We start from the raw sequence: 26439 nt of genomic DNA, 5'->3' as shown, positions 1-26439 counted from the left end.
ATGCTCCAAAGCAGCTACAGGTAGAGTAGAGAGTGGATTGAGATGGGTAAATTTAAATTTAACATGATGTTTGTGATGCATTCAGTGTATTTTAATATCATGTTTATTGAACTGAAGTTTTTTGTACTGTTTTATTTTACTTAGTATTTGCTTTTTACTGTCATTCCTTCATTCATTATTATCTAATTTATTCCAGTACGTCTGATTGTGGCAATCACTGGTCTTAGAATTAAATAAAGCTGCTTTGAAGAGCATTAGTCCTCTTCATTAAATTAGCCATTCATTCAGCCCTTATAACATGAAATACAAAACCAGTGACAAAAATACATAAATAGGCAACACCCACACAAAAAAAAGTTCTGAAAATGATGACTTGCACATCATTTCTAACCCAGTTACAATACTCGTATTTCTAATACTGTATTTACTCTTTTACATAATTTCTGCAAAACATTTTAAAAAAGTTTTGACAGCCACATTTCTGTCACAATTTGTCGAAGCACTTTTTGAGAAAAGTGAATAATTGTTGAAGGTTTCAAAGTGGACGGTTCTTTCAATGAGTTGCAAGTTACACATAACCTGAGCACTGAGGCCTCCTGGTACATCACAGATGTTGGTCTTTGACATTTGATTTGGTTATTTTCCTTTTAAGGCTCAAGGTTACAATGCCTCTAATTTTCCAAAACCATCTGAAACAATAATATTTGCCGCACTATAAGACGCACTGGACTATAAGGCGCACCTTCAATAAATGTCTTATTCTAAATCTTTTTATATATAAGGCGTACTGGATTATAAGGTGCACTGTTGGTTTTCGAGAAAATTGAAGGCTTTTAGGTGCACCCTTATAGTGCGGAAAATACTGTAAACACTGAAAAAAGTGTGATATGTCACGTTGATGAGACAGAACTTGAGACATATTGAAGTAGACAAAGAAAAAAAAGGATGAAAAATTGTCCAAAATCTGTTTTACTAATGTTTCACAGAAAGTCCCAACTCTTTGGGAAACGGGATTGTACATACTTCTTATTATGTTATTATATAACAAATCCATTGATGTGTTACAAAATGGTTGCGGCGTAGCATCACATTTATTTTGCCACCCATTCCTCCCACCACATTCCAACCTTGACTGCCAGTCGGAGCCTTGCCTTCTCTCTGCTGCCCTTTTCATTCCAAATACACAAACATGTTCTGTGATTCCTAACAACTGCTGGACTTGGTGGTCGGATGGCCCTCTTGGGTAACTGGTGGAAATTCCTTTGCAGACGTCACGCCAGTTCATATGACCTTGAGCCTTTAATTAATTATAATGCAGCCAAAAAGACACAAATGTGAGCTTTCACAGAAAAAAAAAAAAAAGTTTGTCAAAGAAATCATGCTATTTACCAAATCTCTGCACGGAATTAATCATGTTACATAATTATTTCATTTTGGAATACACCGCTGAATAAAATCATCTCATAAATGGCATCATGCTTGCCAACTGTCAGTAATATATGAGTGTTACCAAAATTGAAATTTAATTACAAACTGTCTTTTTCATGTCTTTCAAGAATAAAAAACAATTCAAATAAGCACATTTTTAACTAAGACTCATGCTTTTACCAGTGTATTTAATTTTTTTTTTTAAAAATTACCTTATTTGGACTCAAAACCGCAGCATTCTATAACTTAATTTTGTGTACTTGCTTGAACTCACAAACAAACTTGGCCATCATCAGGGTCAGCATTATTTTATTTTGCCTTCAAAGGATGATGCAGCTTAACACTTTTGAAAAACACAAGTATTGAAAAACACACGAAACAAAAAAAGTAGAAATTATACAAGAGATTACTTTTAAATTCAAATGTGAACACCAAGACAGAAATGGAACCAACCAATATATACAATTACTGTAGCATGTACAAAGAACATGGTTAATATGCAGTACACTGGGCATACCAGCTGTTGTCTACTGACATAATACAAACACTGCACCTACTGTGATTAAATCATATTAAATTTCAAACTTTACAGGGGATCTATGTTGAGGTTTATGATTAACAGGCTCCGGTAAGGTCTTCATGCGTAATAAAACGCTAAAACACAATTTAAAAAAAGTCACATTATTTATAACCAATGTCAATTTAAAGGATCGAGAATGGAATTGTAAACCGTAACACAAGTTTTAAAATATACTGTATTCAGGAAGTGTAAAAGGATTAATTAAGATGAGTTGTATAATTTATGCATTATGAGTTGAATCAAAATGCATAACATGAATCATACTCTGCACATTTAAATGTATTTATACGGGCTCATGTCATAATTCGACGGTGCTGTTTCAGCTTTGAGCTGATCTGCTGCTTTCTCAAAAGACAGCCGACACATTTATTGAAGTGTCAGGCCAATAATTATTATTAGTGGCTGTGGTGGGCTCATTTGTCGTGGATATTTGTTGACAGATATTTCCTCTTCTCTTGCAGTGAATATTGTATAAAAAGAGAAGATGGAGACATTCACTTACACTGTAAAATATTCTAAACGTGCCACTGAAGTTTATCAAAGAGTTACAAACAAATTAATCAGTTATAAAAAAAGTGAAACTGACACTCATGGTCTACGTATGTCTGTACACTGTACAACAAAATAATACCATGCCTTCTGACCCCACTGATGGACGTCTCATGCACTGAACAATGGTAACATTTTCATACACTAAACACGTACGTCGAGGAATAAATGGATGTTTTTCTACACATTGATGTCTATAAAGTCAGAATTACATACACTTGCAAACGGTTACACAAACACATGACGCATGCGTCTACAAGCTTGTCAGAAAATGTGGATGTGTTAAAAAGCGAGATTATAAAGCTATAAAATATCGTTGAATGTTGCTTAAAAATGCAAACGCAACACAGAACTTCTTTCGAAGTTTTGTTTGTGCTATGTGAAGTGATCTGCTGCAGAATCAGTTAATTTATGGAACGATGCCAAGTCTTCGCATCATGTAAGACAAGTTGTGTGTCAACACTTGACATTTTTTTTAATATTACACAAATTTGAAAGTTTTGAACATTTAAATGTTACTTCACGTGTGTTTGATCAGTTGTCCTCAAGAAAATTCATACTTTTTTTTCTTGGTTTCCGTCTCTGAGGTTTGGCAGGATCAGACAGAGATTATAATCTGCATCTGAAAGGCCCTCTAGTCACAAGTCGGATGTGAGTAGGTAACTTTACAGCTATGACCTAACATCTCTGGCACTCTGAGTCAACTTCTCATTCAATATGTGGCTGTATTTGTAGCCACTATTTCTTTTCTAGCCCCTTCAAGTGTCTCTGGCTCCAGCACCATGCTGTAGCAGGGATGGTGGCAGACGGGTGGAGAGTTGTGCATAACTCAGATAAACTTACATTCAATTAATCTTCTCCCTCTAACTGGAGCATTTCCCTCAACATGCTTTATAGTAAAAGCAGAAATAATCAAAGGCATGGGGACTACATCTAAACAGATTGGCATGCAAAGAAAGGATTCATATTTCTGCTGCAATTTTTTCATGGTTTCAGTGTGAATTCCCATCTTCAAGATCCAGTATTATATTTAGAAAAAAAAGATACTAATTTATGAATATCTAATTGAGGTTACCTCATCTTAATAATTAATGATCAATATTATTATATTATAGTGGAATCAAAATTTCTAAAATGTAACCAAATATCTTCTTTTCCAAGCTGACCCACTCTATTTATTTTTCATTTTCAGCTCATCAGCTTTGTTGCTGACTTGATGAGTGCTGCTTTTACACGTAGAGCAACAATAAGCATGATGTATGCTCTGGAGATATCTGCATTTGTATTTCACAGATATAAAGTGTATAACAGGTCATTTCTCTTAGCTCACCTTTTACATTATGTTGTACTTAGGAACAGTAATAATGATCTATGTTATATGATTTATGATGAAGGTGGTAAATAGTTGAGATTAGAGGTATTCTTTAAAGTATTATTTATGCTTGAAGTACTTGGCGTGAGATTTTGCTCCTATTTAACCTACAGCCTTGCAAATCTGTTATCTTGGGTTCTGTTGGGTCTATAAAGTGAATTAAATCTTCAAGACTATTACATCTACTTTTTATTGTCAGAATAGTGATGTCAAGTAGATTACGTGTCACTTCAGTTGAGTGAGCAGCATATCATAACCCAAGAACATGTTTAAGTAGTTATTATTACTACTTACCTATTGTATGTTTCAGTAATAACAATGCAATTCATCTCATAATTGGATTTTCATGTCAACAAATAACACTTCACTTTATATTATCCTCACAGTTATGCTTTAGAAATTTATCATATTTTATGTTAAGCACTGACGCACTGATCCTTTGAAAAGAAAAACCCTGACAAAAAGTATTTTAGTTTGAAGTGTGAGATGTTTTAAAATAAATATACAGTCCAATCTACAGTTGTGATTTTAAGGCACTTAAATGCCCCCTCAGCTGTGCTCACTACTCTGACTTTCACAAGCAGGAACCTAGTACCTAGTACCTACCTGAAAGTAGCACTCAGATAAACAAATGTCTTTGAGTTGATGGGAAATAAGCCTTTCTTTCTTTGTGTGTTTCTTATCTTTGGCCATGTCTTGTTTTATTTTTTTTACTTGACAAGTGTATGTATAATTAAAGCAACATGCTAAGCCGGTGCTGTTGACTCGACTAGTTTTAGGTAGATGTGATCTTATTTACACACTTACTGCGTATGCTAAGTAGCACCTCTCCTCTGACTGGAGAGACAAACTCTGCACTGAGAAATGGTGGAGCTGTCAGTTCTGCTGCGCAGTGCTTCAAATAAAAGCTTTTAGTTCCTCTAACTATCTCACTTATGACAAAAAAAATACAAAATAAAAAAAAATGCCGGACGAAGATAAGAGCAATTACACCAAAGATGTAGGTAAACAGTGCATTTGTTAAAGTTCACGGATGCTGCAAACAAATAAATCCGTCTACTCATGAAACAAGATTGGTTTGGCCAAACCAGCCAGGATCTTTGGTACATGCACTGAGATTATTTCTCCAATCATCTCTGGAAAGCTGACCTTCGTGGGAAGCGACTGAGCCTGGACGAAAAGGTCAAATGTAAACTGATGGAGTTTCTTTACTGTCTGTTTGAAACAAAAGAAACACACAAAAATTTGCTTTAAACATAATTTCTGTAACAATTCAGAGAACTTGTTTCATAAAAATTGATCACCTAATTTTTTTGTCTCTCAAAAACATGTTTCATGGTGACTGAATTTGAGGACTGGAGCACTATGACTCAAAATGAACTCATCCTTTTTTTTTCTGCCCTGATATTAAATTTTAAGGTTAGATTTGAACATTTTAGGTGCTGCGCATTATTTAAAAACACAGCATCTCATGTGAATTTGGTGCATTTTTTGCCAAAAAATGATTTAAACAAATTAGTAGAGTTACGGCCCTTTATTTAGATGTTGGGATGGCCTCACGATTCTTAATTTATACACAATTTTAACTCTATCAGAGAGGATAAATATATGTATACATGTAAACATTTGAACATATTAGAAATCTCACCATCTGGAGGGAGTCCAGGAGTCGGGTGAGCTGGTAGAACCTCTGAGAACAATTATTTGTCATTCGGTAGCTAATGAGTCGATCCAGTTCATTGATGTAGGTGAGACGCAATTCATCAAAGTACTTCTGACTCTTCAGACCCTCAACTGGAACTAGTGACAGGAGAAAATCATTGTTGATAATCAGTTTGTTCTGCCTTGGCCTTTTTTCTTACATCCTCATTTCTGTAATAATTTTTAAATGTTTTAACCTTTTGACACAAGGCAGTACTTACTAATGCTGAAGAGAAGCAGCGCCTTCATGCAGAGGAACTCTTCCTGAGTGATCTGCAGCAGCATGAACTCCTGTGAAAGATGTCTCATTCGTATGCAGTGCTCATACATGGTAGAAATGTGCATCCGATGTCTGTGGACATTAAAAGGTCAGAATGAGAAATGTGAAATAACAGAAATGTCCAAAGACCAGATTGCTTTACACCCAGGACATTTATTCTGAAATGTGTAACCGCTGACGGGAAATAGTGTCAGAGGTTGGATCTATTATGGCTGTAATGGGGACACTGATAGTGGATTATCGTTATAATAAAACAGATTTCTGCTGTCTGATCTTTGACATCTGTAGCAATATCTTAAAAACATAATCTATTCAATATATCTGTCTCATTTTCTATGGGACTTTAAGATTTAGTCAAATGTTGTAAAATACTCATTTATATTACAGTATTGTAAGAAGTGACTGGCTTTGTTCTGTTCATCACCCAGATCAATCTATCAGTCATTTCAAAAAGTATGGGAGGGGAAGACTCGGGAGACATTTATCAAACTTTTCCAATTGACACCAAACTCTTTAAATCAGTGTAAAGATATCTATAGCTCTGAAGATAAAGGTGAAAGACATCTAAATCTATTATGTAAATACTAACATTTTATCAATTACAGGACACAGATATGAGCTCGAATGAAAGTAAAAAACATAAAAGAATTGAGGAGCGTGGAATAGGCTTTGTGTCTCTGGAAAGGGATGCAGGGTGTCAGGAATGTCATTACAGAGCTGCAAACAATAGACTGACCAGCATATAACACATGCTTTTAATAAGCAGGTGCATAAATACTTGTTTAATAAAGGCTAACTGAAATGTGATAAACCTGCTTTTAATGTCTCTTGTAGTTAGAAGCTGGCTGGAAATGTCCTCTAACCAATGTGAAGACTATTAATTTCTAGTGGCTCTAACGGATAATAGCTCATGCTTTAAGGACATCTGACATGCATAAAACAATGCTACTGCTAATACTACTTATTTTACCCTAGTGTAAAGATAAGAAATGAGGGGGAAAAAAACAACCCAACACCAGCCGAAGCTCACTAACAAGACGAAGTCACATAACATAATCCATGTTATAGCATGTAGTTAATCATGTGTCATTACACCTGGGTTTTCAGTCTCCAATTACAATGATAGGACTGGATTTTTACCCCTCTTAAAAGACAGACTTGACTTGGAAGGAGATGGTAAGCAGCAAATTTAAAAGATGACAAGGAGCACTTCAGTCCATTAACATTATATCCTCACATTTCTTTCAAATAGCTTAAATTATACCCCTTTCTGATTTAAAGCCTCCATCAGCTCTAATTCACTACAAAAAATCAGAACTGCTGCACCTTGGACCACTGTTTTCTGCTCTGTGTGTGTGTGTGTTACATGATCCAGTGCTGTATCCTACAAACCATGTAAACTAGCCCATGATGATGGATAAAACGTGATCAAATGGTCAAAATTTATTTTGACTGTACCTTTTAAAATATTAGACGTCTGTCATCTTTGTGGAATAACTATGAAATCACTGGAGTGAAAACTTGATTTAAAATTAGTAATGAAGCTATACCAATTTAACAAAACAACCAATGTCTTCCAGCCTAAAGCTAAACTATAACCAATTGTTTCATCAGTGTGCTATACAGAATAAAACAATCCAAATAGGTAGTAGTTTTGAAGCACAGAAACAGAAGCTCTCAACATTTCCATTAGGAATCCACATTTAAAGGGGAAAAATGGCCACATAATTACTGGTGATGGGAAAGGGTCACAAAAAGGTTACATGAGCTGGAAGAGCAGCAAATGAAATGACATGGTAAATTTGTGTAAATACAAAATAATAACCAAAATATTCACGTCTTAGTCTAAAGCATAATTGCTGCAGAAATTAATCTTAATAGCTAGTAAATTCTGAAAAAAAAAAAAAAAACAAGTTGATGTTAACTACCATGCCAAACTCATCTTCATTCTCCTTTTCTAGAGTTCATAGAAGGACAGAAAAGCAGCCCAGTAAAGGACCTCAGGGATTTATTAAGCAGCACAGTTTGGGTCTAGTGGATTAAACAGCAGCATTAAAACTGTCAACTAAACCCTACATATAATTAAATCCAAATATGTTAATGTACTTGTGTATTGTTAAGCTTACATTTCCTGACAATTACCTACTTCAGTAGTCTGAACAAGTATTAGCTGTTCGTTTGTTACAGGATCTCATGCAAAGGTTATTTTTCCTCTCAATCCCTTCTTCACAATCACTCATACAGAGATACAATCATATCTGGAAGCTGGTCAGAATGACCACGGCTGTCTGTCAGTCTGTGAGCAGCTTCAATGGAGGAACTCCAATCTGATTGCTCATTTACTTCCTGCCAAGATTTATCCTGTCAGTTGAGAATGAAGTAATCACGGTTTAAGTTACAAGGTTACTGAGAGATTCGGAAACAGTTTAACAAATGACAGCTGTGAATGAGTTACGGTGTTTCTATCTAATTATTGTGGATAATTACATCCATCATGATGGATTTAATATATTTTGAGATATATAAATGTGATGAGAGACATGAGGAGATGTTAAACATATCAGCTGTCTCAATGCATGTTGTATTTATCAAAATTAAACCTCTGAAAGTCCAAAAAATAATAAAATATATATAAAACCTATTTTAAAAAAGTACATTTCTTAAGTTTAAGTAAATTTGCATTTATTTGGTTAGAATAAGTTAACATCAGCATTTCACGTAAAGCCATAATGCAGAATAAGACAGTTAATGCTCCAATTAAATACTTTAAGAAGACATAATAATAGTTATACATTATTTATTTCCACAAATCTATGGGGGAATTTTTTTGAAACCAAATAAGCTCACTAATATCCCTTATCAGGCGAAGAGACCTCCTTACTGTTGTCTGTCATGAGTAATATTCAAATCAATGTCAGCTTCACTCACCAGGGCCATGAGAGCTTGAATGCTGGAAAGTAATGTTCCTCACTTTAATCTCACAGTAACAAAAGAGCTCCTAAGGAGGAAATTGGATGAACATGGTCCTAAAAGGCGTGCTGCCATTTGTACTTTGTGTTTATAAAATTCTAGACATGTGTGAGAGAAAAAGAGGAAGACAGAGGAAAGCTGATGCCTGTATTATGTAGGACAGCAGCGTTTACACACTGGAAGTGTGCTGAAAGGAAATAGTTTTAGAAAGCCTTATTTAGAGCTTTACGTACTCATTGAACACGAGATCTGGGGCAAAGTAAAGCATCCTGCTGTTGACATTCTTATATGACCTCCATCCCAGAGCAAACACCATCACCCCCATCCATGACTGTTGAATCACTGTCATCTGGTCGTCCACGTGGAGATTCCGGAAACCTACGAACAACAATTTTGGTACATTTAACATGGTATGTCACAATATGGTGTCTACGTATATAACCACAACTTATTTACACTCCACCCAAAGTACTTTGAGTATGAAAAAGCCTATTTTAAATAAATGAAGAAACATGACTTTTCTGGATACGCTGATGACACACAGCTTTATATAACAATATCTCCTGATGATACAGGATCGATCACGCCCACTTAATATTTTATTTATATATCTCACTACGTTAAAGTCCTAAACTACACTCTATACATACATACCGAAAGATACTACCAACTCAAGCAAACTGCCCTACCAACCTGACAATATACACCTGTATCTCCCTGGCAACATTTCTAAGTCGACATTCTTTCTATCTATTCCTGTGGCCTTCCTTTCCCTAGCTGTCCATTTATTTTTACCATCCAGTCCCCAGACGTGCTACCAGTGTTGTGCCCTCACTGCTTTCCTGTGCTGCTACAAATAACTCATTCATTGCCCAGGACATTCATTTATGTGGTTACTCCCTTCTTTTCTCCAGTTAGAGGTCAAATGGGAAATGTTCATGCCTTTTCATTCCAGCTTCCAGTCTAGGTGTATTCCTTCCCCCTTACTTGGTCGTGTTAATCTGTTAATCTGTAGATTCTCAGCCAATTCTGTTTGGATCATTTCCAAACAGAATTCCTTGTAAGATTCCCTTTAAGCTAATACATGTTTACACTTCCATCCATGGTGAAAATCACTAATATAAAAAAGCAACTGTTATTATAATTGCTAAATAGAAATACATTTAAACAAACTAACAAAGAAATACTAAACCAGGAGGCAGTGAATCCAGCGGAGGAAGGAGCAAATAGAGGGCTAATATAGGGTATGTTTGGGGCGTGTAGTTGAACACATGAGCAGGTAAGTGACAACAGGTGAAGAAAATTGGTCAAACATTCATACGCAGGGAATACATAATAGGTGAGTGAATAAACATCAGAGATGAATATTTTACATAAATGACCCCATTACCTCTACAAAGCACGGTAAGCATCAAAATTCCAGTCCAGGTTTACACAGTGAAATTAACTGCAGTAACGCCATCATTCTCGTGACAATTCCTCCATGAAAACTGTCTAAGTATTCATTTTAGAATCTTTCAAATTATTTCCTCTTGTTTACAGTGGGTAGCATTTTGGCGCAGTGGGTATCGCTGTTGCCTCACAGCAAGAAGGTTTCATGTTTGATTCCTTTCTGTGCAGAGTTTGTATGCTCTCCCCACGTCTGTGTGGTTTCTCTCTTGGTTCTCCGGCTTTCTCCCACTTCCAAAAACATCAATCAATCCATCAAGTTTTATTTACAAAGCGCTTAATCATGGCAACAGACATTTCAAAGCGCTTTAACAGACAGAAAAACCCAACAGAACACTCCAGAGCAAGCATAAGCGACAGAGGCTAGGAAAAACTCCCTCATTTAAGAAGAAACTCCGGGCAGGACCCAGACTCTTTTGGGTGGCTTTCCGCCTTGACCGGTTGGGTGGAAAAGAAATACAGTACAATGAAGATAAGGACAGGGTACGAGAAAGACAGAGACAGAGAAAGAGTGGCAGATAAGCCAGATAGAGTCAGTGTCTTTATGGTTATGGCAATTTGATGGTTAGGTGAATTAATCACACCTAAAATGCCCGTAGGTATGCACGTGTGTATTTGTTTGTCTTTCACGTGGCCCCGCTATGAGCTTGTGTCTTATCCTGGGCGTATCCTGCCTGTCGCCCACAACCAACCTAAACCAAATCCTAACCTTTTTAAACAAAAAATTCCTCAAAATGTTGTGTTAGATTTCACAAGAATTGTGTTTTCTGGCACAAGTGACTTAAACATTTTAGAAAACAGATTCCAGAGTGCAATCCTTTGAAAACACCAGTGTAAACAAGTACAGCACAACTCAGCTGGCAATAACGGATTATTTGCATATACTGCTATGAACTTGAATAAGAGCTAAAGTTTATCTTGTTTTACAAAATATTACTGTGCAAATGCAGGTTGTTCAAAACAGAGGAGTTTTTGAGGAGTAAATGGAGCCTTTGTTTTATTACTTTGGTATTACAAGTTATATCTATATTGTGATGGCCTGAGTCTGTCTTGCTTTTTGTCTTGTTTATGGGTTCATTTTATGTATATTTCTGGTTTTGTTACTGTTGTCTTCTGGATTCGTTGCACCTGGTCTTGTTTCCCTGACTGCCTCCTTTAGTGTTCAGCCAATCTGTGTTCAGTATTTCCCAGTATTTACTCCCATGCATTGTGTTGGTAATTACTGTACTTTCACCTGACCCTAATTTAGCACCCTGGTCTGTGTCTCTTCAGTTGGGCCCTGTCGCAGCTTAATTCAGTATTTGTTTGAGCAGAGCGTCTTGCATGCCATTCGTTATTGTAGTCCTTGACTGTTTTTTGTCCGACCACGAGTTAGCCTTGCCTAGTCTGCTCTTGTTCTGGATTTTGACCTCTTGCCTGTTGACTACAATTTTTGTCTTTTGATGCCCTGTTAATGACCTTTGGCCTGTCATCTGGATTATGGTTTTGCCTATCTCCTATGTACCATCTTAGTTCTGATCATCTGGTTTTGACCCCTCCCTGGAATCAACTGAGTTTGGATATCCCGTTGGTGTTGTAACCTCTGTGTTATCCTGGTTTTGACTACAGACAGATTGGGGGCGACAGTGCCTCAGTGGTAAAGCGGCAGAGCAGTAGAGCGGGTCCTCCAATGTTCCACAGATCGACAGTTCGATTCCCGCTCCTGCCCAGCTGCCTGGAGTATGAGCTGACAGTGGGAGGTGCCAGTTCACCTCCGGAGCACTGCCGAGGCGCCCTTGAGCAAGGCGCCGTCCCCCTTTACAAAGCTGCTCATTTGGGGCACACCATGTAGGAGCTGCCCGCCACTCTACCTCCCCTTGCATGCGTACAGCCCCTCTTGTGTGTGATCTTGTGTATGTTACTAGTGCCTGTACATACTAACATATACAGTATATGCATGTGTTTGTTCAAACTAGAGTGTGCTCTTAATTTCCCTTCAGAAATTATTAAAGTTTTCTCAAGGTTTTTGATTTAGTGATACTTTGACTCTCGCGCCTGATGTTTCTTTGGAATTCGTAACATATGTGTTTAAGATTGGAAATGCAACAAAAGCAAATTCCTTGCCACACTTATTGGAGTGGTTGAGAATGGCATCATTACCTGCTATACGTTAAATATATTGTGCCTAAATCTGAAAGAATTGAACTATCTGTCTGTGGTTTGAAGATGTTTAACATCCCATCCAAGACATTTCTTCACTTCTAAGTGACTGCTGGGGTGTACAGACATTTAGACTCTTCTGAGGTTGCTGATATATTGACAATCTTTCATCTTTACACATGAATAGTTGGTTAAACTCATTGTTATACTCATCAATGACTATACCTGGATGAATTTAATTTTACATGTATATAAGGAAAGCAGTAAAAGGTTCACCCACTATAACCCTGGACCTACTGCTAATTATTTTCCTCAGGAACTGGTAGACAGTAAACCAAAGCTAAAAAATTCAAGATATTGACTTTATCAAGTGGACACAATCATGACTTTAAATGTATGCTGAAGTCACTCTTTGGGTGAAATGTGTCAAGAACAAGATCTGAGTCATAATATCATTTAAATCTGGGTTTGCAAACGGATCACTGAAAGTGTCCTACCTGGCAATCCCTTTGCCCATTTGACCACTTTAACCAGTTGTCTCTCTCCCAGCTCATTCAGGCTGGTGAGCAGGGTGGCAGCCGAGTCTGGCTGGCCATAGTCGTGTCCGGCATTCACGACCTCGGGCTCTATGGACTCCAGGATGTTGAGGAAGACCGCTTGGGAGTTGAAATTCAGGCCTGACTTTGGAGAGACATTCTGGATAACTTCGAAAGGTTCCTGCACAGGATGATCGTCTTCGGGGGTTTTCTGTTGCCCAATCTTCTTCAGTTTACGAGCTACAAACAAAAAAGAATACAGTAAGAAATTTCTGCTTCAGTCATACAGATCAATATTAAAGCTCTTGTGTTATTTCTTGTGTTATTAGATAGTAATGCTTGTCACAAATAATCTTATGCCTATGACATTATTTTTTTAATAACATAGTTATAAGTACTGTATTTGTCGGAACATAAGAAATAAGAAAAAAATACTTTCAGCATCAACGCAAAATCACACAATCTTCCACAAGTTATGTGCATTATGAGTCTATTTACTGCAATGACTGTTAATGTAATTCTCCTCCCCAAATCATATTTCAAAAACACGAATATATCAATGCCTAGAGATATTGAAGCATATTCCTCTTTACAGAGAACTCCCTGAGTAGATGAGACTCATCTGGTGGACATGCAGTCATTATGTGAAGGAGCTTTTTGGGGATAAAGATGTATAAAATTTTTACCTTATTACATTTTCTATTGCAATAGAACCTTTAGGTATTTAGTTATATTTGTGAGGTCTCATGCTCTACAAAGCAAATACAAATTAAAAGACAGCAAAAATCCTAAAAGGACTATTGCATGTTTAAAAAAATGAAAACCTTGTTTCAGCTGAACAGAGAAAATGCAATTTCTTTTCCCATGAATGCAGACAACCCTGATACAGCTGCTCCATATGACTGCATTTACAAAATAAATTGAAGCAGATCTTTCTGTGATACAGTTGTGCACAAAGAGCAGCAATATTCCTGTATATAGAATAGACATATTTTGATGAACATCTACCAGATAATGGATTGTTGTAATGGATTGGATTGATATAGTACATTTAACAGCACTCAAAGTGCTGAGAGCATTATTCACCGCACACTCACACCAGTGTTTGTGAGCTACATCTGTAATCACAGCTGCCCTGATGGAAACATGGCTGCCAATTTGTACCAAAAACCTCTCCAACCAGCACCAAACATACATTCAATCATGCACCAGTGTGAGACACTGGAGGTAAGTGAAATGGGTGAAGTATCTTGCCCAAGAACACAAAAGAGAATGAGTGTGATGAGACGGACTGAAACTACAAACCTTGAAGTTATTGGGCAACCCACTCGACCATCCACAGTCACCACATTCATATTATTTTTCTTCAATGATTGACTGAATTCAGTGAAGAATCGTGTTATTCCCAGCTTCAGCTCTGCCTGTCATTTCATTATGGCATGTTGGAGAGTCATAGACTAATACAGATGTTAATGGTGTTGAGTTCATTGAAGAACATTCCTCATTTTAGAAGATTTTCAAAATAAAGTAGGCGTAATATAATCAATCTGGCAATTCATGTTTCGCCTTTAAAATATGGGGAGCTGTGGTAATTATCTCGATTATTTACACTTAAAGCCATTTTTATCACTGTTGACTTAACATAAATCCTAAGTGTTAATTGTCATGTAATTGCCTCTCACAGCTTCTACAGATTGTCTAATTAAAATCACAGCCTGGCTTTTCAGTTCAGTTGGATAAATATTGAACTGCCAGTTATAGTCATGACTTAAGTCCCTCCAAAGTAGCGGAGTGAAAGTAAATTGCACCTTATATAAGATGGATCATTTGGAAGGCTCACACTTCCACATCTGATCTAATTACAAACATTTCAAATAAAAATAGTTAATTAAAAATTCTTCCTTGGGATTCTCAACTCTGACAGAAACAGCGTCTGATCTTTGCAGAGTACAGTGTAAACAGGCTGGGTTGAGCTAACCTTAAGCTCACCTTGCTTTTGCTGAAGCCAACATAAACAGGGGGTCGAAATCCAAACGATTAATTCAAGCACAGCCTTTGTTACACTCACACATTCAGAGAACAGTTAATGAGTCCATGATGCCAATCCTCAGCCTACAAAATTCACTGCACAGCAACTGACAGCGGCATCAGCATCACACATGTACACACCAAACTGACCTCTCTTTTATGCATCGCAATGCCATAAATTGGGTTTCTATAAAGTATTTATGGATTCTTTTCACTCCTTTTATTTCATTGTTGTAGTCTCAACATGATTTTAATTCTTGCCTTTTCTGCCAGTTTAGCCTTTCAACACAATCCATATAAACACCACATCACCTGGATGTAAATGAATGTCACCATGGAGCCCATGGTCCGAATACAGCAGCACATCTCCTAACCGCCCCTTAATGGAGAACGGTTTGGTGGTTTTGGAGCAAGTGCACTGGGGTACACTCCAGCATGGCGACCGGATTCTACCCTGCCACTTGCCCGTAAGTCTGCTGGGATAGACTCCAGCAACCACAAAAAGTAGAAACAGTGGTTAAGAACATTACTGAATGAAGAATTGGAGTGGACTAACTGACTGACCAATGTACACCGATGAGACGATGATCTCCTTCACAAAGGAAATAAGTTTTAAAATATTATAATGGCAAACTAACATGAGGTGTAATGAATGACATTAAAACTTATGGTATTTTTTAGGCCAATGAAAATGTCCCTGTAATTCTTCCATTCCAGCATTTCAATTAAATATATTCACGGCTGAAAATTACAAAACCATCTTTTTTTTTTGAAATACAATTATTTATTTCATGGTAGAGACACAAACAAGCAAAGGGAAAGAGATAAAAACTGTAATGATCTATTATTGGAATCAGAATAATCATATTTGCTTACATGAAAGTACATTCACTTTGTTATTTCTATTTATTTTAAAACAAAAGGCTAGATTATTTACTTGTACACAAATATTTCTGTGTATTAATGATAAGCAAATGGAAAACGACAAAGGTCCTTCTAATTAACCCAATGACATATTTTTGAAAAGCCAGGGCCCTTATCTCTTTATACCTTGTTAAACTCAATACCAAACATATATTAGAAGCAAAAAGATGACTGTATATTCAACAATGACTTATTGTTGCTACATGAAAATAACAGTATGAGATTTTAGTGAGTCTTGATGGCCTCTTAAGTAGAAGGAGAATGTTTTGCTATAATCTTAGCATTGCTGGCTGATAACTCATACAATAAGATTACTTGATCACTTCCTCAACAATAGCAAACTTCTCATTTCATACTGTGCATATTACTACTATATTTTTTTAAAAACAGACTTTATTCAGTTAATTGATATTTTAATCGACAGAAAATAAAATAGCAATTTCTACGACAGCTTCTTGAAAAGCAAAGACTTAAGTAAATTAATTTGTGTTTGTGCAACAAAAAACAGGTTTACTTCTGTAAATATAATAATAATAATAATTACTATTACTACAGAATTAAAAAGCAGAATTATTACAGAATTATCTTTTGATTGCTAAAAGTCAAACTGCATCGACGTTCAGGATAAATAACTTCTAGTGCATTTCTTATCAACAAAAATATTTTCTCATCTGAATGTTTACTGCTGTTGTTGTTGATCAACTCATTCTCTAAAAACTTTAACCCACTGGTCAGACAAATATCAGACATTTCAAATTTCCAACGCCTGGATAAACATTTTTCAAACATTTTTCACTATTTCAGTTATTTGTCAAATTTCATTCACCACATATTTTACCCATTATTCAAGAAGTCAATTGTTGAATTTGACTACATAATTACACCATCATCACACTATTACAATCATGCTTCAGTGCATAATCTTCTGTTACTATTCCTACTGTAACAAAGCGTTAACTCATCTTAATCTGAGCTGTAAGTTCACAGAGTTCACCTTAGTACTGAGTGTGAACTACTTTACTTTTAAAGCGAGGAGAAGTGCCCACTTGTTGCCTTTCACTGACTGAGAGGCTGAGGGGGCACCTGGGATGGATGAGGACACTCTGGGCATAACGGTTCCTAATGGTTTAAAAACAGTCTGGGACCCCACAGAAGAAGGACCTTCTGGGGAAAAAGGTTGTTATGTTAAAGATTATTGGAATAACCAAGGTATGAACATCAATTTGGAAGCAAAGTCCAACAATCAGAGTAATGTTGTATGACAGCTTAAACCTTTTCTCTTGCCTGGTCTCCATGAGTTTCAAGTCCACTTAAACTTATCCACTAATCTGTGGCTGCAAAACTGAGGAACTACAGTCTTTGAACCAAGTAATTCCACCATTTGGTAACAGTTTTATTGTGGTTTTGAAATGTGAAAATTGTTAAAGTGGAATCTAAAAATATTTAATAAGGCAACAGAATGACCTCAGAACTGTCCTGCATTACTACTTTACATCAGGAAAATTGCAAAGACATCTCATCTAAATCTTTAAATTTAAGTTTAAGCCTTTCTTGTGGGAATGGGTTTTGTATTCACTTTAGATTTGGAACATAATTTCTTCTGAAAGCTCCATAATAACTCCATATTCAAGAAAAAGTACAATGGAGATCCTTATCATAAAGCTTTATACCTAAAATCAATGAGGTACCAGATCATGAAGCGCAGATGTGCAGCAAGCCCCATTCAGGACACAGCAAAATGAGACTGCTATCTTGGTTTGGCAACCTCTGTGCTCAGCTTCAATTTGAGGATATAATCAACATTCCAGTAATAATATGGAATTCAAATCTTAAGATTGAAACCTTCAAGGAATTTATATTAAGTGTTTTTTTGTCCAGAACAGATGCCAAATTAAATAAATACTAGATTCAAAGATTTATTCTCCAATCTTTCAAGCTACAAGGGATATAAATAATGAATGTTTATAATACAACTTAAAGTTGTTTATAATTTCACACGTTTGCAATTTTACAAACTACTAGTTGATATTCAATTTGTGAATACAGAAGGATTTTTCCTTTCAGAATTTTTCTCAAACTCTATTTTTTTCCTTTAGCATTTTTGGTGAAAAACCATGGGGGAAAATAAGATCAAATGTCTAATTCATCTGCTTCCACTTCCAAAAATGATTGGCGTAAATTTTCCTGCGAAATGCCAGGAATGAATTACACATCCAGGATGAGAACATAAATGAAAAAAAGGCTCTTTTTAGCCACAGCTAGAAAAGGTGTACCTTTTTACTTACAATCACAGCATTAGATCACATTTTCCCTCCATGAGTTTGTCAGTGACTGGTGGCAAAATTGCCAGCGTGTCCGCAGCTTTAATTCACATGTCTCATGTCAGCTTTTTGCTTCCAGTACAATTTTCACCGTTAACAGAATGAGAAGATGGAAGAGAGTGAAAATTGAACACAGGAGTGAAATTAGTCCACTACATGTCAATCTTTACAGCCTAATATGACGAGCAGGTCTGGGTGACAGTAAGGAGAAGTGAATGGAACAGGTCTAAATTGCATGGAGGCTCAGTCAGGGGCTTGATTATCAGTAACATCCCCTATTGTGATGATGCTCCAATTGGAGAGCCCACTAAGATGTGTAGTGCAGAGGGAATAACGTTCTTGGTCTTGGGAAACCATTAATAGTTTCACTTTTAGGACTGCACTTTCTTGGAGCTGCAAAGGTTTACATTATAAATGTATATCTATGCTGCACACATCCACGTCTGCAGTGAAATTACACAATTTTAAAATAAGTAAAGTAGACATTTATAACCGTATTTTAATGCATTAATCAATCCTACCTCCTAGAGTCATTCCAGCTTCAAAACACTTCCTCAGCCGACAGGATGGACAATTCTTCCTTCTCAACTTATCGATTGTGCAGTCGTTTTTGCTAGCGCACAGATACTTCTGTTTGCCTGCATGGACAGACAGACCAGATGTTATTTGAAGTTGCTGCGTTGAATGATGTAAAAACATCGGAAATACATTTGCCGTGGACATCAGACAATGAGTTTAAATCACTGGCATCAAAGTGGAAAAAAGTTTTTCATCTGGTGTTAATGTGCGAGGGTCTAAATTCAATAATCAAGTTTACCCTTTGAAAGTTTTACCTTCTGCAGCTCTTTTAAAGAAAACCTTGCAGCTGCCGCAGGTGAGAGCTCCGTAATGGCAACCGGACGCCTCGTCTGAACAGATCAGGCACGTCCTCTGTGGTAGAAAAAAGAACTCCATGGGAAGGGTGTGATCCCTGCCAGCCTTAAACCTGGAAGCACAAAACAAGTCCCTTATAGGACACTTGTGTACAAAAAAAGTTGCTCACATTTTGTTATTGACATTTATTAGTTGGTCACTTTTGATTCACGCTTAACATTATTACCATTTACTGTACTTTAATTTGAAACTTTTTTTGGAGCCACCTTGAGCCACTGCAACTTTTTATTGATAGCTTCAAAACTTTGTTGAGCTCATTATTCTTTAGTTTGTCTGATTTTATCATGTTGTGAGACCAATAACATATTTTTTGACTTTTTGTGTGTTTTGCCTTGGGCTACAGATGACCCTTACAAGCTAAAATAGTTGCTTAACCTAATATAAAGCATCTGTTTTCATCTTTGATGTTAATGTGTATAGTCAACGGCTCAACATATACATAGTTATTAAATCAAAAAAATTAAAATATTTATTTAATTGCTTTTGATTTGTTAACTTTTGGCCAAAGTGTAACCACAATTCAGTTGCTGTTCATTCCTCAGAACTGTGCCAAGGCCTCAGCGACTGATTTAAGGAGGGCAGAGAATGTGATGACTGAGGATAGTGTGGGAAAGATTTGTACGGCAACACTGCAGCCAAGGGGTTGAGGTTACGGAGGAGAGATGAACGCCTGAATTCAGCCTTGAACACCGAAAGATTGGAAAAGGCTCAGACACAACGTTGCCTTAGTGACGTTCAACTTGGGATATCAAGGTTCAGTGTAAAAGAGACAAGGATGAAGCTTAACTGGAGAACCACATCTGTGAAGGACAAAATCATTCAGAGACATAGAGGAAGTGAAATTACAGTTAATACAAATAGATGATGCCACATCCAGACTTGAAGTCTCTGTTTATAAGAAAGAAATGGACACAATTATGACCAATGAGATGCAAATTTATAAATAGCGACAGAGAATTCTTATGGTGTGGGATTCATCAAAAATAAATGTGATAAAATATGTATATCATGATCGGTATGCCAACGCACTGTGGGCAGGGATCAACAAAGGTACCTCTTAATAATCCAAAAGGATGAAAGTCAGACCAGATGGAAGCTCCTAGTTATCCATGATTGTGGATTCTGAATCCCCCCAACCTCTTGCAGCAGCGAATATGTTTAATTATAACTTTAAGAACCAATTTCCAAAGACAGTTGTCTTCAAAGATTCTTAACAGCGTTCCAGGAGGTCCCCCAAAAACAGAGTACAATTGATTTTTATTGACATTCCATCAAAGTAAAATACACAGACAAGACTGTATGTCAAAGTCACACATTTTCTATGCAGAAAAAAATCTAAAAAGAAAATTCTACTCAGACCAGGGGCTGATTGCATTTGTGTTAAATTAGTGTTCGGCCCGATTGATCTGGGTTCACACAATCCTAAGGATATCTTTTTGAAAACAGGATTTTATAGATGCCTGCAAGACTTAACAGAACTGTGGTAAAAAAAAAAGGTATAAAACAGGTATGGTGTTATCTTCAGTGATAATAGACAATGAAATAGATTAAACACAACTGTAACCTGTCCTGTGACCTGAGGTTGTATAAGTTAGCATGCAGTGTTGAAATATGTCAGGTTCTTTTTGAATATGGAAGACAATGGAACCAAAGTTCAAGGATTTTGCAGCTTGGCAAATGTTGATGTCAAACTGGTCAGTTGGAGGCCAATGAAAGCAGCAGCTATATACAGTCCATATATGCATATATGACAGCTTTTGGGACACATTTCCCTCACTTAGGTTTGGACTGTTTATCAGTAATTGCTTTATTCCCAACCCACATTGTACGGTCACTTTACTACAGGCAAATTATTTCAAATTGGACGTGGACATGGATGATTTCTCATTCAGCAAAAGATGAAGGCTTTTTTATATCAATAAAATGATGATGAAATGATGCATTGGTATGCATTGGTAAATTTGCTGGTGCAAATCACAGGTAATGTTCACAAAGAAATGCTAGAATAAAAGTAAAACAAAGCACAGCTGAACTAACTCAATCTCAGATTAAGAATATTTAAACCCCGAGGTTTGTGTCTGTTGAACACTAAGGACTCAAATCCGCAGCTGCTCTAGGTTTCAGAGGCTTTGTTGTAGTAATTCCATAAAGCCGCCACTGTGAGTTAGCTGCAGGCAGGGTTGCTAATGAAGACACAAGCACTCTATGAAACCAGGTATTTATGCTTGTGCATTTGTGGTAACATCCTGACCTACGACAATAAAATGCATTGCATTAAACCTCCATGAAACCAAATTTTGGTCTAGCTGTTTGTTTTAGATCAAACTTTCATCTTTCCTTCTGTAAGTCAAAATATTCTTAAGTACCTAAACTATTTCTAAAGTCAAAATATTTAATAAAGGATAGTTACTCTGAAAACCCCCCATCTTCTTAGATTTGGCATTATGCATAAGTGTATATAGCAAGAGGTGATGAATTTAGATCTGGCTGGCCTTGCTACTTTACTTCCATGTGATACTCTGCAGACGTGAGATTGAAAAAAGCTCATGGTTTCAGGTTTCACAGCTGGTTTCACTGTCCTCACATTTAACTCCACTGTATCTGCCTCTTAGATAATCCTGGTTTAGATGCATCTGATTTTGTTATTCATTGAAAATAAGCAGCTGTGGAAGAATTTCATGAACTGAGCTCAAACAACCAGGGGTCATTACAGAACTTACACAGTAATTCCCCTTGCTTACCTGGTCAAGCAAAATAGCACCTTGGGCTACCAATTGTAACAAGAAAGAAAAATTTCACACGTCATTTTTGTAGAGCTGATGATGGAAGAGGCTCAGGAACGAACCATCTCACTTTCTGCTCGTCTCTGTTGAAAGCTGCAAATGTGTAGTGTAACGGGGGGCTTCCTCTCATGTTGATGAGGTGAAAAGTTTGGGAACATTTCGCGGAAGCTGGAGTTTATTTCGATGATGTTACAGCATGTGGGTGAAACTTATACTATAGCATGTACTCTACAGCAAAAAGGTACTGGACCCTCTTCTGGTTTCTTCTATTTTTGTGTCTGCCCTATAGTAAACTGTGAAGTATCTTTGAACTACAGGCAACATTACTACAGTGAAATTTCCTCCGGGATTGATAAAGTATCTATCTATCTCTCTCTCTCTCTCTCTCTCTCTGTCTGTCTGTGCGTCCGTCCGTCCATCTATATATCTATTTAAAAAAGCAATCTGCGTAAACAGAAATTCCAAGTTCCATCCATCCATTGTGTTGAAGACAAGACGACTGTAATCATCTTGTCTTCAGCCACTTTTCCGCTTTGTGGGTCAGGGGTGTTGTAGAAGGCTACGGGTGGGAGGGGGGGTATACCCTGGGCATGTCGCCAGTGCATAGCGGGGCCACATGAAAGACAAGTAACCACTTCACACACACACCCACACTTACACCTACAGTCGATGTGGAGTGATCAGTTCACCTAAATTGCATTTTTGGAGGTGGGAGGAAGCCAGAGAACATGCAAACTCCACACAGAAAGGAATTGAACCAGAAACCTTCATGCTGCACCAGAGTAACCCAGTGCGCCACCATGCCACACAAAACTACAAGTTATAAACTGTAATCTTAATTTATGAGGCAAAAAAATGTAATCTAATGACTACCAATTTGAAATGGGTTCTCTGAACCTGACAAGTAGTTGTGTCAACTTTATTGGCACAACTGCAAACAAACAGTTCCAGTGACTGGATCAGTCGCTGACATTGCTGCAGTAGATCATACTTTAATAGTGAAGCTGCACTGGTTTGTGAGCATGAACTTCACAAATGAGTTCCTGACACAGGGGTTCCAATCCAGACATTGCCGAGGACGCTTCAAAAACACCAGTGTTGTTTCCTTTGATCCATTCAGCTTAAGTTTCAACTGAGAAATTTTTTTTTTTTAAAATCCTTTTGAATTTTTGAGCAAAATTCATGTAATAGCATCATCCTGGTCATGAAGAGGGGAAGTGGCCCCAAAACAATGCATAGTCACCTTCGCCTCTTTTCTTTCAATACTGTGTTTGATTTATGTCATTACGGGACCCTTTTCTTTCCTTAACTTAATCAAATATTCCCCTAAAATCCCTGAAGGTTATCAAGGTGTTGGGGTGACAGACTCCTCTTCTCTGGATGTTTTCTTTGGATTTGAATGAACCTTGACTGAGGTCTTTTAGATGGTTGGCCTTTTCTGGGAAGGTTCACTGTTCCAAGTCTTCCCCACTTGTCGATGATAAGTCTGACAGTGGATGTGACGAGTCCCAGGGCCTCAGAAATAACTCTGGAACCCTTCCAAGACTGATACATTTCAATTGCCTTTTTTCACAACTCTTCTGGACTTTCTTTTGGTTGTGACAGTGTCATACTGGTGATACCTAATGGCCAACGTCATGCTAATGAAAATGGTCAACATGAGTGATGATTTGACAGAACAGGGCTGGTAGTAATCAGACACCTCCAGTCCAGCTGCAAACACTTATTCACACAGTTTGGTAGTTGTTTGGTTTGTTTCTCTTCAAACTATTTCAGCTGTTTCAAACTGGTGATTTATTTATTGCAGGTATTTTGTCTTGTTAAATAAATTCACCATTTATGAAGTGCTTTGTGTTTAATCACATTACCTTTGTTTTATTTTACATTCGCTTGAAGATCCAACACAGTTTAGTATGAATTCTTCACAAATAACGGAGGCCATCAACAGGAAGTCCAATGGTTTTTTAAAAGCACAGTATTTTTTATGACTAATGACCTACTTGTCTGATCGGGCAAATGAAAGAAGCATCGACCTTGAACGCTGCATCGTGTGTGTGTGTGTTCTCAGTCATCACAGAGAGTCCACAAAAGGGCATGATGAAGTCAGCTAAACGACACCTCTATCTGGTACACATGGTACCTTGTGATGACAGTCGGCCAAGTTAATGTAAATGCCTTCAGTGATATTTAAGGACACGGCATTAAAAAGCATGTGAACACTTCAGAGACATTTGGAAGCTGATGTACTACTACTACCAAACAATCAGTACTGCCTTCTGCTAAAAATCACAAAGCAAGACTTTTCTGTTATTCGAGTCTGTATAACTGCATCTGTCCCGTTTCTAAAAATGAACCCAACAACTTAACAAATGACTGTCTCTTACAATAACACTTCTTTTATTATTAAAAAAACACACGTGGGTATAGACAAAGAAAGCATTTCAGTAGGTGAACACAGTAAGCCACTTTCACACTTTCCTGCTCACGTGGAACGCATAAGGAGCCAAATCAGGCACTTACAAATACTGAAAAGGGCTTTTTTTTAATATCGGGCAGAGGTCAAATATCACAAAGACGTTTGTGAACATAAGTTTAATGATTCATCGAATCGCAAATCCATCATGCAATATCCCTGGAATTGTTGATATGAATGAAGCATACTTTTATATAAGGGCTTTACAACTGCTGATTTCTACTCCCCAGAAATCCTCTACTCTCTAATATTTAGTGATATGATTTTAAAAAGAAAGTCAACTTAAATCTTCCACATTAAAGCCTGGGAACCATTCAAAGATATTCCTAAAATTAAATAAAAATACAACGTCCTTAATCTGATGATCTGAAACTTCCATATGAATTTACTGTGAACGTCCTGATCACGCTCCTGTCTGCAGTAAATAATATGAGACACATAATGTTTTCTTTATCAAACTACCACTTTACTGTAAGAAATAAAACCCGGATGGATATTTGTATTAAATACTCATACTTTTGTGCGTTAAATTGGGGTGGTTTCTCATCAAATTGTGACTCAACACTTGGCCCAAATTTTCCAATATACGTGGGAGGTACTCCATCGATGGCACTCTTAACTCTCGTGTCGAGGGTCACGCTAAGGTCACCCAGTGGTCACGTTTAAGGCGTGTTAAATGTGGATCAACGTGTTTTGTTTTTTTACTTTATCTTCACGAAATATTTTTATTATTATTATTATTATTATTATAGATATTTACCTGCTGTCATGGCGGCTAACATCCAACCATTCCCCAACTTCTGTCTTCATGTAGGGATAAGGCGGCCTCAGCATCCCGCCGTGGCACCACTCCTCCGGACGCCGGACGCTCCTGTCGTAGGGGTTACATAACGGGATGCTGGGTCCCGCAACGCGCGCGTTTCCACTCTGCCTGGAACCCCAAAACTCATTAAAGGTGTAGTTGTTGTCACATAACGCTCTGGTGGAACCAGGGACTTCAGCTTTCACTTTGACGTTGTACTGTTGTTGCTGATAAACACTGAACTTGTTCGCCATGAGTTCTCCGAAGTCTCTCGCCTCATCGGGCGGCTTGTAAAGCCGGTACGGCCTCTCTGTAGACTGGCTGAAGTGCGCAAACTTGTCGGGCACCGATTGCGCATAAGTGCAGGAGGCAGAGCGCGTCGGATCCAGATCCTCTATCTCTTCTGAAGTTACGTCCTCAGGCTTGCACAGAGTGAAGTTTTGCTCATCCACAGGTGTAAGGTGTCGCATACACTCATCGGTGTCGGAACTTTTGAATATTTCCACCAGTTGCGTCTGTCCGTGCAGCGGCCGCTCGTCTGGGTCAGGGTACTTGTATTCCGTGAGAGCAGCCGGGGCTCCGGGACAGTTGAGCGGTACGCCTCCGAACAAGCACTCACCCCGGACGCGCTCGCTGGCAGCGCGCTGAGAGAGAGCAGCGTCCATGTCGCTGGGGTCACCGGAGTCCGCGGACAGTCCCAGTGACACGGACACGGCTTTGCACAGCTCCCTGGCTGTTTCTGAGATGGTGGCGCTGCCAGGGAAAGAGCGGCTGTCGCCAACACGACAGTCAGCTTTGAACAACTCCTCCTCAGCAGCGGCAGCAGGAAAACGACAGTGTTTCTCCGTGTCGCGGGATGGTGGGAGAGTGTGTCCCGATCCACGCGTGTTCAGGTCCAGATTGTCGGCTTCTTTCAGTTTGTCGCTTCCAGATTTTTTGGTGAAATAGACCCAACTTTCCTCGGTGTTCTGCGCCATGCCGAGAGCGTTCCCAATGCCGACAGCACTGATTTTCTCAACCCCTGACCACATTTTGTTAGAGGATAACTGCCGGTTGATTTGACTCATGTCCAGAATGTTTATTTGTCCAAGAGATTAGAACTTTGCACCGTAAAAAAAAAAAAAAAAAAAAAGTGTGCACAGGTCCCCGTAGTCTAATTGTTATTGCTCAA

General features: G+C 37.8%; 1 protein-coding gene across 1 annotated transcript; it reads right to left on the bottom strand.

The window, feature by feature from the left end:
• Window positions 1–1021: 1021 nt before the first annotated feature.
• LOC137605903 (androgen receptor-like) lies at window positions 1022–26439 on the bottom strand. Its single transcript, XM_068330815.1, has 8 exons — window positions 25227–26439; window positions 19111–19262; window positions 18799–18915; window positions 12966–13244; window positions 9114–9258; window positions 5852–5982; window positions 5578–5729; window positions 1022–5144 (listed from the first exon to the last, which is right to left on the bottom strand). The coding sequence occupies exons 1-8, from the start codon at window positions 26333–26335 to the stop codon at window positions 4986–4988; spliced, it is 2244 nt and encodes a 747-aa protein (XP_068186916.1). The 5' UTR covers window positions 26336–26439; the 3' UTR covers window positions 1022–4985.

The sequence above is a fragment of the Antennarius striatus genome, chromosome 13, assembly GCF_040054535.1.
Source record: "Antennarius striatus isolate MH-2024 chromosome 13, ASM4005453v1, whole genome shotgun sequence".
NCBI classification, from domain to species: domain Eukaryota; kingdom Metazoa; phylum Chordata; class Actinopteri; order Lophiiformes; family Antennariidae; genus Antennarius; species Antennarius striatus.
The sequence above is the reverse complement of the archived record's forward strand: the minus strand, read 5'-3'. Positions and strand labels throughout refer to the sequence as shown.

Excerpts from the sequence above, each read along its gene's own strand:
- LOC137605903 (XM_068330815.1), bottom strand. The coding sequence starts at position 26,335 with ATGAGTCAAATCAACCGGCAGTTATCCTCTAACAAAATGTGGTCAGGG. Across the intron at positions 18,916-19,110 it reads CTTTAAAAGAGCTGCAGAAG|GCAAACAGAAGTATCTGTGC; the intron begins GTAAAACTTTCA and ends CTGTCCATGCAG. Across the intron at positions 13,245-18,798 it reads AGCTGGAATGACTCTAGGAG|CTCGTAAACTGAAGAAGATT; the intron begins GTAGGATTGATT and ends TTTTGTTTGTAG.